The 16,938-nt window shown below is 39.9% G+C and overlaps 1 protein-coding gene across 1 annotated transcript in view; it reads right to left on the bottom strand.

Moving 5' to 3' along the window:
• Positions 1-768: 768 nt before the first annotated feature.
• Positions 769-16,938, bottom strand: part of si:ch73-60h1.1 (calcium/calmodulin-dependent protein kinase type IV) — a 31,432-nt gene continuing 15,262 nt past the window's right edge. The window contains exons 6-11 of the mRNA XM_033965217.2: positions 11,577-11,667; positions 6,988-7,062; positions 4,967-5,042; positions 3,714-3,840; positions 2,928-3,080; positions 769-1,290 (exon numbers count right to left, since the gene is read on the bottom strand). Of these exons, the coding sequence (XP_033821108.1) occupies positions 769-1,290; positions 2,928-3,080; positions 3,714-3,840; positions 4,967-5,042; positions 6,988-7,062; positions 11,577-11,667 (1,044 nt within the window). The remainder of the gene's footprint in view (positions 1,291-2,927; positions 3,081-3,713; positions 3,841-4,966; positions 5,043-6,987; positions 7,063-11,576; positions 11,668-16,938) is intronic.

Raw genomic sequence — 16,938 nt, 5'->3', positions numbered from 1 at the left:
AAAAATCTATACTAGTGTTCCATAAGCGTCCTTGCCCATGATCCAGACCGGTACAGTACAAGCCAGTACAGAATGGGTCAGACCGGTACAGCGCAGCCCAGGCCAGTACATCGCGGCCCAACAGGTTTCTGTTGTAGCCAAATGCTACATGAGCTCCCTATAAGCCCTGGTGGGACCACTCCCCCTGCTGGAGGATAAGAGCATCACATCTACAGTAAACAGCCTGTTCTAAAGACTTTTACATGCACTGCACTGTGACAATGGAGCATGCATGTGTATGTACTCTGCTCTCACACAGACACAGCATGGCTCTGGGCCCATTTACACTATTTTAGGGATGGAACTACAGATTGCAATATCACAAGTGTCAGAATCACATTGTGGAAATTTCTGTAAAAAAATCAAGGTAACTACAAGCTATAATCTGCACTTATTCAGAAGGATTTCTGTTGACACTAGTTCTGAAGCAGTATATTTTCAAAACTCATAATTTATTCATTGTTGACATGATCTTCATTAGAGATGTTCACCCACTTACTGTTAGGTTAGTGGGTTGATTCCTGGAACCTGTGAGATTGATGTGACAAGACATGAATATGGGCTGGTCCCATAACCAGGGCTATGGTACATTAAATACAAATATATAATATATAATACTGTACATGTAAGGAGCCTCAGACTGAACTGTGCTGTACCAGGCACTGGTTTAAAGTGTGAGCAAAACAGAAGATGTTAGCATTAGCATAGCGCAGGCTGGGGGCTGTAGGCTTACTGTCTGCCCTCTTCTGTTTCTGAGCCCAAGCCATTACTGAGACTGCTTTGACTGGGAGGCGTGGCTGCAGGGGGCGTGGTCTGTGTGATGTGGGTGGGGTCTATGGCGGACTGGCTCCTCTGTGGTTGGACCAAGAAGTTTTTGGGGATGACGGATGCAGGCCTTATGCCGTCGGCTCTTAGTGGGGGCCTGATGGGGGCGGGGTTAAGGGTGGGGCTAGAGCAGATGATGTCACTGTTGGCGGTCTGAGGTTTGGGACCGTGAGGTGGAGAGGGAACACCTGGTTCTGATGTATCCTCGTCTGACGGCTGTGACGGTTCAGTGGGTGTGGCCTGTTGGAGGTTAGTGGTCGGGCTTGAGGTCTTGGGGGGGTCTACGGGGTCTGCAGACTCTGAGGGCGGGTCTTGCTGCATGCTACTTTGTCGGGACGTCCCAGAAGCGGAGATCTCACAGCTGTCAGTGCGGCGCCTGGAGCCTTCGTGCATCCGACTGGTGGCCACCACGGCCTTCATAGCTGCCTGCAACACACACACAATCACACAGACACACACACTTAGATGAACTACAATTCAGATCAGAATCTCTTATATTTACAGTCTTTTAGGACAGTCAACAGGTTTTACATTACCAACCATTCTAACTATTCTAAAGTTGTCCCTAAGGTGAACTGTCTTGACCAGGGACCCAACAACTAGAGCAGTTGAAGCCAAATAAGTTAAGGCGCCACCTCATTACACCTCAGTCGCACTGATAAGACGCTAGAGTTTTTTCAGCGTAAACGTGGCAAATATTAACAACAATCATTCCACTTTGTGAATGTCACTTAACCCTTTAAGGACTGAGCACATTATAGACCATTATAGCTCGCCTAGACTTTTTTTTTCTTTTTTTAGCCATAAAAATCATGTTAAACCAGCGAGCACTGTCAGCATCATAAGGTGGTGTACCAAATTGCTAAATTACTTGTTTTAATTTGATATTTATTTAATTTTAATGTATTATTTTGATATTTATTTAATTTTAATTTATTCATTTGATGTTTATTTAATTACATTTTTTATTTGATATTTAATTAAATTTCATGATATTTTAATTTATTTTTTGAGTAACAAATGGTTCAATCAGTTGTTCCAAAAATATGTATAGTTCAAATAAGGATAAAAAATAAAATTTTTAAAAATTATTTAATAATAATCGCGTGGGGGGGCAACTGTTTTCTTCTTCATAGGGGGGCATGATAGAAAATAATTGTATAATGTAGTGAATAAGAGTCAGAGTGGATAAGGGGCAGATATTATAAGCTTTTGCTTCTCTCTGTGCCCTTTCATTCACTTAACAAAATTGTACAAAAGCCGTAATACTGTATGCAGTTATGCGGATTGTTTTGTTTTAATGAATGAAATAAAATATTAAAATTAAAATTAAATTAAAATTAAATTAAATTAAATTAATTAAATTAAATTAAATTAAATTAGAAGCACTGAACTAGAGCAATGTTGAACCTAAAAGATTTAGAACATTTGCCAACATTCTTTTACTTATTAGAAAGATGTTTTAAATGAAAAAGAGGTGAGATTGTGCTGATCTCTTTCTCAATAAATGTGTTTATTGGCACTACTTTGCCTAAGACTGGTGAAAACAGGATTCTAACTTTAAAACGTGAAGCACATAAACGCTGGTACCAGGCTGTCATACAAGTGCTTCATGTATTTGGGAAAGACACTTATGCTCCTGTCTGATCTCCTCTCCCCTGCCTGTGCTGAAGTTGTTTTTTTTTTTTTTTTTTTAAGATGAGATGGCTTGAAAAGCACCCTGATTGGTCAGAGCTTCCATGAGAACAAGAGGAAAACGGAGATCTTAAAGAACAGTTTAGGATGACCTAAGGAGCTTCTGACCTGCACTATGTGACAGTCTAACAGTCTGTTTGTTTTCTATTAGTGCGTATGCTCAGTTATTTGACGCTGATACTCTGAGATGGGAGAGGAGCCAGCACTTCTGCTTTCAAATGACATTATCACAAGAATTCATCTTGCTGTGCAAGGATAGCCAATCTCAGCAAATAAGTTATAAGCAGACAAAACCATTTTCAAGCTTCCCACAGAAAGGGGGCATTGTTGACTTGTTGGAGCACATAAACATTCTACACATAGTGTACCTTGAGTTTACGGCGAGCGTTGAACTCCTGCAGCTTCCTTTGGGTGGTGTCCATGTGGGAGAAGCGGGCGGCCTTACCCAGCACCCATGGGTGCTGCAAGGCCTCGCGCACACTCAGGCGCTTGTGAGGGTCCAGCACAATCAGCTTACTCACCTGCGTGCACACACACATGCACACATGCCCACACACAGCAGAGTTATCATAGAGTTATGGAGACCTGGGTTTATTTTTGCACAACAGATATATGCCCCAGGTATAGATATACACTATTAAACTACTACTAAATGCCTCCAAACAAAGACTCTATTGCCCACACTTGTCTTGTCTATTGACAGTCTGCTGTGGTGGGGTGGTCATGTAGGAGAGCTGTCTCATTTTTCAAGGATTGCCAGAAGGTTTCTGTGCATACCTGCAACTAGCATTCCCTCAGAAGGAGTCTCACTCCTCATCGAACAAGACTTAACCCTGAAAAAGTAAACATGCTGACCTTTTGCACTTTAATCTACCATGAAGGACTAAATGAGCTGAAGTTCCAAATACAGTTGTACTTAACGTTCATATCCTTCATGTTTGTTATTATAGTCAGGAGTTATAGAATTGACACATTTATTTACACAACAATGCCATTTGGACTCATTTGTCTACAGATACATTCTCAATTCATTGTTAATTTCACTGCTCAGACACCTGCAAGTTGTATGGCAATTGATGCAAGTTGTATGGCAATTGATGTTTGAGTGACTTAGAATTTAGGATCCTTCATGTAAAAGCATCAGGAGAACTGACCAGATCTTTGGCGTTGAGGGATACCTCGTCCCACCAGGGTGACACAAACTCGTAGTCACAGTTGAGGATGCGGCTATACATGTACTGGTCCCCCCGAGGGTCAAAGAAGGGCTCAAAGCCACACAGGCTGTAAGCACAAAGCAGCGCACTGTTACTAGTCTCATCAAACCATTACAGCAACATTTATACCAGTAGTAATGTTTACACCGTTACTGGTCTCATTAGAACACTATGGGAACATTTAAGTTTACATTTCACACACATCTGCCGTACTTTTGTTTAATTTCATTTGTACACAATATTTAAGTAATCCTGACATTTCTGACTGCAGCAGTGGACAAGGAATCAGGGGAAGAAAATGGATTTTAAAAAGCTGGTCCAAAATGTTTTCATGGAGGGCCACATACTGGTGGCCAATAAATCATGTGGAGGGCCACAGACTGGTGCTCAATACTGTGAATCTTTAAAAAAAAAAAAAAAGTTTTAAAGTACCACCACAGCTTAACAGATCTGTCTCACATCAAAATGCTTAGTTATTTAAGTGACAATGGTAGACTATATAAACATAGCAGTAAAAACTACTTCCCATGATAATGTGGACCAATTCACCAGAAAGCCTGAGGACCAAAAAAGTTGACCTGAGGGCCACACGTTTGGTCCCTAACTCTAGATCTAGTCTTGGTACTGGGTTGTATGAATAGTGGTGCATGGTACTGCTACTGTACTTTATCTTGAAGAGAGTATATCTACGATTTGAAACACATTACTTACTTATTTTGGTCCTCTGATTTAAACATGTTTTGAACTTGTTCAGATCAAATAATTTGGGGAATCACTGACTGTTATAAAAGTAGTTTTAGGTTTACATTTTGTATTTTGGTTCTCAAACCGTTTATCCAATCAGAAGGCAGAATGAGCTTGGGTTGTCAGATCCTACAACTAAAACCAGGTAATAAACCCAAAAGGTTATTTGGTGTTTTTAAACAAGTGGAAGTGTAACAGCTGTTACATATAATTCACACAAAGCATAAATGTTAAGTCTGATATGTACATTATTTACATGTATTTAATACCCCTAATCCTATCCAAGAAATCTTTTATCCAAGAGAATCACAAAACTTCTACATATTTTACCTCCAAATCTACAGTTACATAAATCATCTTTGGAGGCTTTCACATTTTTGTCATCATGACTACACTCGACTACATATTTCCTCCTTTAACAGTGTGTGTGTCTGCACAGAGACACTCACAGGATGTAGAGGATGACTCCCACTGACCACATGTCCACCTCAGGCCCATAGGCGTTCCCCCGCAGGATCTCTGGAGCTGTGGAGTATACAGCCAGATGGACAGGCATGAGAAATCCCACGGAGCAGCTGTTGCCTGAATTCCTCGCCAACTGCCACCGGAAACCACCAGCAACCAACACAAACTGCCAGACCAACACAAACTAATACAAACTGCTAGACCAACACAAGCACACACATACACGTAGGCACTGACAAACACAGTCATTCACACACCAATGCAAGGTGGAACAAATGTCTTGCTCAAGGATACAAGATCAATATGTACCAGACCAGAGCCACTGCTGACCCACTGTAACACCTGGTATTACCAGCACACACTGGACAACTGTAGGTTTGTGAAGTTGAAGTGTATTGCTTTATATCCTACTTTTGTATATCTATGGAAAATGTCTGTCCAGGAGCATGGGTGATGTAGGCTTATAGGCTGAGCTTTGAAGAGGCTCTGTAAGGAGGAGAGACAGCTAGATTACTGAACCATGCATGGATGACATCTAAAACCACATGTTTTTGATGAGGCAACAACCAAAAAATATCTCCTCTTTAATATTACTACATATCTGTAGTACCCTAACCCTCTATTTAACTTAATATCCCTGTCGTTTAGACTGTGGTTGAATTTTTTTTTTTTCCTTTTCTTTTTTGCCAATTACAGCTAATAAAGTGGTTATTCACAAAACAACCCCTAGCTTAGATCTCCACAAACATGTTCAGAAATGCATGGGATTCTTGTATTAGTTTAGCAGACATTTATCAAATATTAATGCTCCGTGACATGTTATAAATACACTGCATATCTAATTAAAAAGGAGAGACTGTCCCAGAAATGGAAAATGAGCTGTGTTGGTGAAATAGTGTCGTCCGCTCTGAGAGAGGTTTTAATGAGGCCGGCCCGGAGTGTGTGGAGTGGGGTGACTCATCCCCTCACACTCACATAGCGCAGTTTTACATCCAACTACTTCAACTGATCACATCCCCATCCTCTGCTGTGGGCTGAGCCAGAGCTAAGACACTACAACTATGGACTATTTAAAAAAAAAAAGTCCATGTGACAGGTTGGACTACTCATTTTACTAAAACATATTATATTCAAGATTGTACCATATAAATATATGCATGAAAATAACAATAATAATAATAATAATAATAATAAAATGTCTACTTGATCAATACACATATAGAATGGAAATAAGGTGTAAGTTTAGCTCTTCTATTCTATCTATTCCATTTGTCCCACACTAATGAGCAGGACGCTACCCATCATTCATAAACTCACTGCACATCGATAGCGGAGGTTCGCCTTTGCAAAAGTGCCTCGTCTAGCTCCTGATTTGCACTTGACTGAATCATTTAATGTCCCATTTAATACGCACAGGAGTCCAAATACAACCTGAATTGCGAGTCTATGCAAACAGAAAACCTTTCCTTCAAAAACACGTGTGCATTGAGAAAACTACCACAGGTGGGTTTTCTGCAGCAGTACTTGCATTGGCAGCTTTGTTTGTGTCTGGACAAACAGGCGGGTTATGTGCGCATGCGCTGTGTATGAAGCCACATTGCGCACGCGCACAGGGACATTCAGCTGAACAGGGAGACAGTCAGTCTGTGGGCGTGTACAGGTGGCAGTTAAAACGGGAGTTGATCAGCAATATGATGTCTTGAAAAGTGATTAAAGATTGCTTAAACATGCATGGATCACTCCAAATACAGCTCCAAGAAGGTAAATGAGAAAGGGAAACAATTTAACATGGTTAAAAGAAAAGTCGATGTGGCATATGCAAAAGCATATTAATGATAAAATGCTTGAATGTAAAGGACCAGTCAGGAGTGAGGGCATCTGGTATAAAACGTGTAAACTTGTGTCATATCAATACACCATTCTGTTCACTGACAGGCAGATGATTTAGTGGGGCAAATAGAATAGATTGAATGTATGGACACAGAATGAGGTTAGGACATCTCACCACAGTATCCCGGGGTCCCACACACTGTCTTCATGGTCACCTGGTCGTCAATGATTTTGGACAGACCAAAGTCGGCTGAAAACACAAACATGTACTGTAAGTATCTGCGTTCTAACTAGTGCTATCAATCCATAAACAAAACAGATGTTATCAGATAAAGTCTATGCTATTTTACTTCATATCATAGAATCTGACAATGTGGATAATATGCTGTGTCAGTGTTACCTTAGGGGTCATGCATGTCAAATTCGGATCCTGTCAAATGCGGTTTCTTAATCCACAAACATTACTGCCAAGACTTTAGTTCAATAACCACCACAAACCAGGTCAAAGCATGAGCTTTTTGAAACATTTTACGTCATATAAATATCTCATCATTTGGTCTAAATCAAGACTGCACAAACTTCAAACCAGGTCTAAACCAGTACTAAATCAAGACTAAGACTGCATTAAACTAGGGCTAAACAAGGACTCAAATTAGGGATGCACCGATATGAAACAAGTATCAGCTATCGGTGCCTTTTCAGGTATTGGTTTCCACATATTGGTTTAGGAAAAGTACTACCAACCCCTGTGCTTATTCTTTTACCACATATCCAGAGTTATACCATGGTCACAGAGAATTCTAAGGCTACCTGCAGTGCATTATTTTTGTATAACTCATAGACTATAAATGTAAATGGATATAGCCACGTTCCAAATAGGAAGTGATCATGGGCTGCGCTTCTGACTCCATGGACTCTGGCTCCAATTCACTTTACATTTGAAAACTGTCTCCCCTCTCTCTGTAAATGCTGCTATCTCGTCATATTGGCTTTATAGTGTTCGTATGTTGAGCCACTATATATGATCGTGGTATTTTTATTTCGCTATTGGGTCCGTAACTCTAGATATGAACATTAATAACAGACAAATCAGCTGCCTTCTTTCCTTTCCCCGAGGTCGCTCCTGCTAGTGTTTGATTGACAGCATTGCTAAGTGCCCGCCCCCTGTAGGAAGGGGAGTAACCTTCCACAGCATGACCCTAGCAACGGGTAAACAAATCAACTACTGTTAAGAGGGACTTGCTTCAATAAAAACAGAAATTACTAATGCTTTGAACATCCATGGACAGCCAAAAGGTTGTCAGATTTAAAAGTGAACTAACATGGTTTGTGGCACCATTTTATAAGCGGATTAAACAACTCGGAGCAGTGCGTGACACTGTTTCAGCGCATGCCGCGGAGTCAGACCACACTGCTCCTCGTTGTTTAATTCTTACGTATAAGTTGCAGAACCATTCACATAAAAATATCCTTAGTTAAATAAAAGCCAATTCGATATGAGTTTTAGTTTGTGAGCTCCAGAGATGTGAGAGGGACTGAGCAGAGGAAGAGTGGGCGTTTAGCATGTGCTGGTGTGTGGAGCGTGGGTCAGTCGGGCACTGTGGAGGAGGGCTCTCAAACATAACCAACTCTAGTCTCTTCTCCAAAAGCACAGAGCCAGATCTTCCTCCAGAAGCACAGAGCCAACACAGAGCCAGTACAGAGGCAGTTCTATCAGTGCTCCTGTGTGAAGCCTGGCACCCCAAGCTGTGTGCCAGACTGCATGTGACGCCAGCACAATACAGTCAGCAACTAAAGAGGCTCAGGAAATGACAAACAAAAACAGCTACATTTAGCACTTTACATAGCCTTAGAATAGGTATTGCACCACAAACCACAAATATGATTTAAGGGATGTCGTCTATGGTAGGTTCCACTGCAAAATAAAGTTTAATACTGTTAGCTGGATACACGTTTTAAGAGTTAATATGTTTTGTCACCCATCTAAGAGGCTGCTGCTGTTCTGACAGGGTTCTGAAAGTCACTGCCTACAGTTGAAACCAGACGTTCACATACACTATATAAAAAGACGTATACTCTTTTTTTCCCTCACTGTGTTGACATGAAATCAGACTAAACGTTTCCTGTTTTAATCAATTAGGGTTAAAAAAAATATTTCTATTTGCTAAATGCTATAATAATGAGAGAAAGATTTTTTAGAGATTTTTTTCATTACTTTCTTCAAAATCAGAAGTTTACATACAATAAGATTATTATGTTTTAGACAATTTGGGAAAACTCAGATGATGATGTAATGTATTTGAAGGCGCACTTGAAATCGCAATCGCAAGATATCAAGAATTGTGGACTTGAATAAGTCTGGTGAATTTTTGGGTGCAATTTACAGATGCCTGAAGTTGCCATATTCATCTGTTCAAAAAATATACGCAAGTATAAACACAATGGAAATGTCCTGCCATTATACCGCTCAGGAAGAAGTCAGGTTCTGTGTCCCAGAGATGAACGTGCTTTGGTCTGAAATGTGAATATCGACACAAAAACAAAAGACTTTGTGAAGATGCTGGCTGAATCTGGTGTCTGGCGTCATTATCCACTGTGAAACAAGTACTGTACAAACATGGACTAAAAGGCCACTCTGCCAGGAAGAAGCCATTACTCCAAAAGAAACAGAAAAGGCAGATAACAGTTTGCAAATCCACACAGGGACAAAGATTGTAATTTATGTCCTGTGCTCTGATGAAGCTAAAATTGAAATTGGCCCTAATGAGTATTGTTACGTTTGGAGGAAAAAGGGGGAAGCTTGCAAGACTGACAACACCATCACAACTGTGAAATATGGGGGTGGCAGCATCATGTTGTGGGGTTGTTTTGCTGCAGGAGGGACTGGTGCACCTTACAAAATAGATGGCATCATGAAGAATGAACATTATGTGGAAATACTGAAGCAACATCTCAAGCCAGGAAGTTAAAGCAAATGGGTCCTCCAAATAGACAATGACCCGAAGCATACTGCCAAACTAGTTACAAAGTGGCATAAGGATAACAAAGTCGATGTTTTGGAGTGGTCATCACAAAGCCCCGATCTCAATCTACTGAAAATGTATGGGCAGACCCGAAAAGACATGTGCGAGCGGCCTACAAACTTGGCTCAGTTACACCAGTTCTGTCAAGAGGAATGGGCCAAAATTCCTGCCACCTATTGTGAGAAGCTCGTGGAAGGAAATCCAAAACATTTGACCCAAGTCATACAGTTTAAAAGCGATGGTACCAAATACTAATGAAATAAAACTTCTGACTTTGAAGAAAGTAATGAAAAATTGTCTAAAAACTCTCATTATTCTGGCATTTATCAGATAGAAATAATTTTAGTAATCCTAATTGTCTTAAAGCAGGAAAAGATTTGTCATGTCAGACAGTGAGAAAAAAAGTCCATGAATCTTTTTATATAGTGTATTTAAACGTCTGGTTTCAACTGTATCTGTCTGAAAGGAAACAAACACGCCCTAGTTGTTTAATAGAAACTAGCACACCCTGGTTGTTTACATTAAGGAGGATCTGTTTTAAAGGTAATCTCCATAGAGAAGGATATGTTTCATGCCATACTGTGGAAAATTAAAGCCAAATGAACAACATTTCCATGGAAACAAGCTGAAGGGGGCAACCCTCTGGGCCAAATAAAAATCAGGTTTGGACAGATGCAAGCCCCACTCACAGTAAGGACGCATACTCAGAGTTTTTGTTTTAGTAAATCTTTATAGCTGAAAAGTTACATACTGTGGCCATTGAACTACCCTAAGGTGTGAACTGTCACCTGAGTCATAATTTGCATGTTTATATAAGCCCCTAATGGGTGGTCCAATTCCTTTTACCACACTCTGATTACCCCTATTCTTCCCTACAAAGGAAAAGTGCAGTCACTGTGTATTTTGTCAAAATTGAGTTAACACAAAAAAACACCTTCATATCACCTGTTTTATTTCATGACAACTTTTTATGACTCAACGCTGTCTCATTTTTAAGAAATTTGCATTAACTGGTAATTCTTCAATTATACAAAGGAAAAGTTCAGTAACTGCAGCTCAAAATGTTCTAACTGACAAATTCAGACGTACATACTGGACAGTTATGTTTTTCTACTGGAGACTTTCACACAACTCGCAGATACTGCTTTTTTCATCTAATTCTGATATGGGATAAAATACAGACTTGAAACTTTCACAATTTCTTATTCAACACACAAACTAAAATACTTTATGCTTTGGCAGTAAAAGATCTCTCCAAATATCTTTTCTCAAACAATCTAATTTGACTGAGACTCTTAGCACAGAGCTATGATTGCTGTCAATCAAACCTTTTGATAATGCTAGCAAGTGCAACCTCTGAGAGAGAAGGAACCTGATTGGTGTGCTATTAATGTTCATATCTTGATTTGCAGACAAAAGTGGAGGCTAATGGGGTAGCTATATCCATACAGATTATGGTCTAAAAATGGAGAAAATTGCACTAAACATCTCAGTCAAATCAAATCCAAAACACTTGCTCATGTTACACGCTTTGAGAACAACATAAGGGGAGTCTGAAAATGAATGAGGTGAGATCATTTTCATAAACACATTATGGAACACCCAATCCTACCCACATTTTGAAAGAGTTTAGATCTGGTTTAGTCCTCTACTGTGAGCCCTGGTTCAGTCCTTGGTCCTGTTTGCTCAATTGCCTTTCAGAAAAACAGGAACATTAGATGAGAAAAGTGTGACTAGTCACCAATCTTGAGTGGAGCGTCCAGGGACAGGTCAGCATACAGCAGGTTCTCTGGTTTGAGGTCTCGGTGCACAACGCCATTCTCATGGAGGTACTGCAAAACAACACAGACAAAGTCTTAGCAACATGGCTATCAGCAGTGATAAGTGGTAAGTGAGGCTTAACTTTGGACCAAATATAAATTTACTAGTTATATTTTTCACATGTTTAAGAGAGTAAAATCTGGCATTGTGCATTGGATGCCATTGCCCTACAGCAAGGGCGAGCAACCTTTAACACCCAAAGAGCTATTTGGAAGTGGTTTCCATGGAAAAAAAAACACGGGGAGCCGCAAATACTTTTTGACATCTCAAATGAAGACAACACTGTATATATAGTTTTTTTTTTACCTTTACTTTTTATATAAACAACTAAGTGTGTTGTGCCTATGAGATCCATGAAGTGGAACAGAGACTGCTCCTGAACCTCTGCCCACAGCGTCTGCAAATCAGGGCTGTACGAAGTCACTTTCATCCTTACGCAGGACTGTAAGCCTTTGTTGAAGTGTGAGCAGTGTTTATTTTTAGCATAGTTCATGGTGGAGAATAGCTACTCACACACATATGTGGATCTGAAGATTGACAGGACTCCAAATGCATATTTCTAAATGCACGACGTTTTGGCAGATATAACGACTTCTGCGAGTGTGACGCTTATTTTGAATCTCTATCTATCTAAGGCTCCAGCAAAGGGGAGGGGGGCATCCCGTCCCCACGCGTTGAGCCGACCAGGTGAACCAGTTTTTTTCCAACGCTGGCGGTCTAGGGCCAGCTGCTCTGCGTCCTCTATGGTGACTCCAAGTTGTTGGAGGTCGCCCGCAATGACGTCAAGCCATCGGGTGCGGGGCTTGCCTCGTGGTCGTTTCCAGCCTGCCGCCTTTGGGTCAAACTGGAGGATGGCTCTCGTGGGATGGTCAGCAGGAAGGCGGAGAACATGGCCAAACCAGCGGGTGCGGCATTGCGCAGCCAGGCAGGATGCTCTGGGCTGGAGCGTGCGAGCTCTGAGCCCCTGGTTGGAAACTCGCTGGGGCCACCTGATATTTTCGATGGTGCGGGGAGCTCTGCTATCAAAGCCATCTACTTTGGCAGCCAGAGTCTTGTTCAGGGGCCATGTCTCCGAACCATAGAGCAGGATGGAAAGTACGGCGGAATTATATATCCGGAGCTTTGTCTAGCTGGGCTAAGACCAAATTTATACATGTCGGTGATGGGCCAGATCCACCCCCCCTGCAGCTTGGCAATGACATTGTAGAGCCTGTGAAGCGCTTTGTGTACCTGGGGTCCATAGTGACGGGCAGCATCAGCCCTGCAGTCCCTCTGGAAACCACTCTGGCGACACTCCACCATCTCACGCACGACAAAGCTTATTTTGAATGACGAAAAATAATAAAATATAATTTTATTTTAAGATTTCAAGATCACAATAATCTTCCAATTTAAACTACAATAAAAAAGAGCTAACACAAATAAAATACACTTCAATGAAATACTTATAACTTATTTTCCCAAGCCACGCAGAGCCACAGTATAAGGATGAAAGAGGTTGCCGACCCTTGCCCTAGAGTAATAACATTCGTCATCATTATGAACAACTTCTACAGATAATCGATAACATATACAATCAGATAAAAACAAAACAGGGAAACACGGCAAAGTACAACATTACACAACTGGATAAATTCTGGACTTTTACACAACAATATGGATACATTAGGAAACAGAGATTCCCATTTGGTGATTTTGGAGGACTAACGAATGACCATTGCAGAGAGTCTAAACCCTAAGAATGCCCAGTGCAGGTCAGTATGGTTGTAATCTGTGAACAGGAAGTGAGCTGGGAGCAGAAGGGCATGCTGGGAAATGTAGGAGGAGGCCATCTGTCCCACCAGGCTGTAACCGAGCGACCCAGACCATCAAAACAAAGTGAGCACAGACACAACAACATGGTGGCCTGTCTGGACGATGGTTACAAAGGGAGATGGAGCAGCAGGATGGGTTATGTTTGGGGATCTTGGAGGACAAATGGTGGAAAAGGGAGGAATAATTTATTGAAGAGATAAACTTGGATGTTTTATGGCTTGGGCCCCATTTCAGAAAAGAGGTTAAAAACCCTGGTGTTAAGAGTTAACCCAGGATTAATCTCCACTGAGACAGACGACTCAGAGTTTCCTGTTTCATTAAACAGGTTTGAAGCAGAGTTAGTAAGTTCTGAATTTAGCAGAAAACACAAGACTTTATCAATGAATACCAGAAAATAAGATTCACCAAGGCAATGCTAAATCAGAGGAGGGTTTCATCTTAGAGGGACAGGAAGTCATGTGACTGTGGAACATGCTTTGGATAGATCAGTCAGGTTTAGTATTGATACTTTGCATGTGGCTATGGCAGGGTTGTTTAGCAGTTACCAAGAAGACACAATGCACGCATTAGCAAACACAGGTTGATGAAGTGTTTACATTGTCTGAAAACTAAAAAAAACATTTAAACATCACCTTTTCAGGAGACAGTGATCAAAATGGGTCCCGTTTAGGTGATTGATTTTCAAATAAAAAAGGTGAGGGTGACTAACTGAAAAACTGCTGGCTGATGCTGCTAGCTTGTGACTGTAATAAGATACTTAATCTACTCACCTGTTGTAGTTCCAACTAAGTCAGTTCTTTATGGTTAGATTGTGTTAAAACAAAGAAAATAAGTCTAACTTGAGTAACAGAGCATCAGACAGAGCAGTGCCTACAGTTAGCATCACACCCCCAGGGAATGTTGATGACATCAGCAGCAAAGTATCAATAAAGAAATGTGGAGGAGCACATTGTTTAATCAATTTATATTAATTAAATATTAAGATACAAATAATTAAAGCCTAATTAAAATACATATACACAATTCTGTTACCATGTTACCGTGGTGACTCACTCAGGATTGAAGTTAACTTTCTCTGTGAAACTGAAAACTCTAAGTTGAGCTCTTTTCAGGGTTAACTAGCTTGAGTTTGGACTAAACCTGCTTCTTGAAACGAAAAGGTGAAAACGTCATGACCTTGGTTTGGTGGGTACCTGTGCTAAATATTTATCAGCGTTTTACATCAATTCGGCTCTAAAACAAAATTCCTTTCATCTAAAATGCAGGGATCATTTACACGCAAATAGGGATGTGATGATATCATATTTATGTGTTCTGATTATTGTGAGAAAAACACTAAAATTACAATTACTCATGACTATCGACAGCACGACTTAACATTTCCGTTATCTAACAAGTTACTGTGTGTGAGTTGATTTATGAAATCAAACTTTCTGAATGATAAAGCAAATTTGACACGACATAAACTGACTGTACTGTATTTTTTTTACTTTATATATACACACACATATATATATATATACACACACACATATATATTTAGCTATTACGATTATATTGTGATCCCGCCACGCAAGGGCAGTTTAAATCTTCATTTAACAAAATTAGGATGGTGCCATTTATATTTGTTAGCCTAATCATAACTATTGTGCACAAGTATTGGCCATTGTTAATAGGCTTATCACAATAAAAACTATTTCAACATGATATATTGCTACAGAGAAATATAACTATAAGTGATAATATTGACACTAGTGACACAATAACAAAATAGTAAGATCATCCAAGTAAACAATTTAAAAAAAGACTATATCATTAAAAGACATGGCCTGGAACAAACTACAAAAAAAAGTAGAAGTTACTTATAAATAACAAAAATCTCCTCATTATTGCAAAGAAAATGTATGCATGATAATTATTGAGCCCCAAAATGTATTGTTCCATCTGCCATGTATTGAACGATGAGTTGATATAGTAGGCCTATTTATCATGACAGGTCTAATTGTTAACCATATGGTTGCTAGGTAAGAGTTATGAAATTTCCTCTGTGTGTGTAACACAGTGCTCATGTGGCAGTAGTCTAACCTGTCATATGCAATTTAAACCACAGCTGAAACAGTCGAGAAATACCTTTATTTGAAGAATATATTGTGAGTGTTGGAATGTGTCATCATGTTGTTAGTTGCTAGGCAGTAGTGACATTGACATGTTGGGGGTGGCTGTTTCTACGTCTGTGCCATATCATATCACTCATAATATATTGACTTTTGCTTTGCAGACAATATGAACTTTGGAGAATTGTGATACAGTATGTCTTATTAGTTACAAGGGGAGATTGCAGTTAATTGCTACAACTTTCACCTAGAGCAGCTTGAACACTGTCTGTGGAGGCTCTGCTGAGGCTGACTTTTACTGTCTTCAAAATGTGAAGAATAGATCTAGTTCATTTTAAACAGTTTGCAGTGGTTCATAGTTATTCCTCACTTGGCTTATGCATTCAGAGCATCCTAATTATTCACCATGTTGAATTTTTAAGCACTTTTCACAACTTTCTGAGACCAGAAACCAGTAACTATAACTTTAATAGCCCAAAACAATGCAAAGTATGTTGTGCAGTTGTTGCAATGTCAGTGCTTCCTGAGTCGGGGCTCTTAAAATGTTTAAATAGATATTAGTCACAATTTGCCAGTGCCTTAAAAGGCCCATATTGGGCAATTTTCTGATCTATGTTATCATGTGGTTTACTCATCAAAAACATACTCAGAGTTTTGTTTTGTTTAACACACAAATCCTGCATATTTAGGCTGAGTTTTTCTCTCAAACAGAAAACACTCTGTTCCACCTTGTGATGTAATAAAATAGAGCACCTTGAACTTTGGAGATATAGAAAGACTAATGTAAAGGATTGCTCACACATACGTGAATAAAACTAAACACAAGTCTTACAAACATTACAAACTGTAATGTGCTCTGAGAGAGACCTGGCCACTAGAGACCTTTCTTTACAAAAATCTATGACTCTGAGTCATACGGACATGCCATATAAGATGTCTGCACAACTGGTAACTTGTATAACAGAAAACGTATTTAAGATGGAGCCATGATCACAGAATTCATTCAATCTGAGCACAAGAAGCCTAAGTGAGGAGTCAGGAGCAGATGTAGGGGTGATCGCTGAGCTGAGCAGCTCTGAGAGGCCCCCAGCTGTGAGACCAAAAACACTTCTATAACTTTGAATTTGGAACTAAAGCTGTTCCAAAATGTTATTTTAGAAAATACTATATTCAATGAAAACAACATACTGGCCCAAGTTCAGTTGATCATATGCAGTATTTTTAGAGCAAATATAATTAGTTCTTCCCCTATAGCCTCAATAACATCACACTGCATTATGATGCAGACATAAGATTACTATTCAAAGCTTTATTAAAGATGTGGTGCTTCTGTCAATTTTTTTTTTAACATGT

The sequence above is a fragment of the Periophthalmus magnuspinnatus genome, chromosome 4 (assembly GCF_009829125.3).
Source record: "Periophthalmus magnuspinnatus isolate fPerMag1 chromosome 4, fPerMag1.2.pri, whole genome shotgun sequence".
NCBI classification, from domain to species: Eukaryota; Metazoa; Chordata; class Actinopteri; order Gobiiformes; family Gobiidae; genus Periophthalmus; species Periophthalmus magnuspinnatus.
This window is presented reverse-complemented; position numbering and strand designations above follow the sequence as displayed.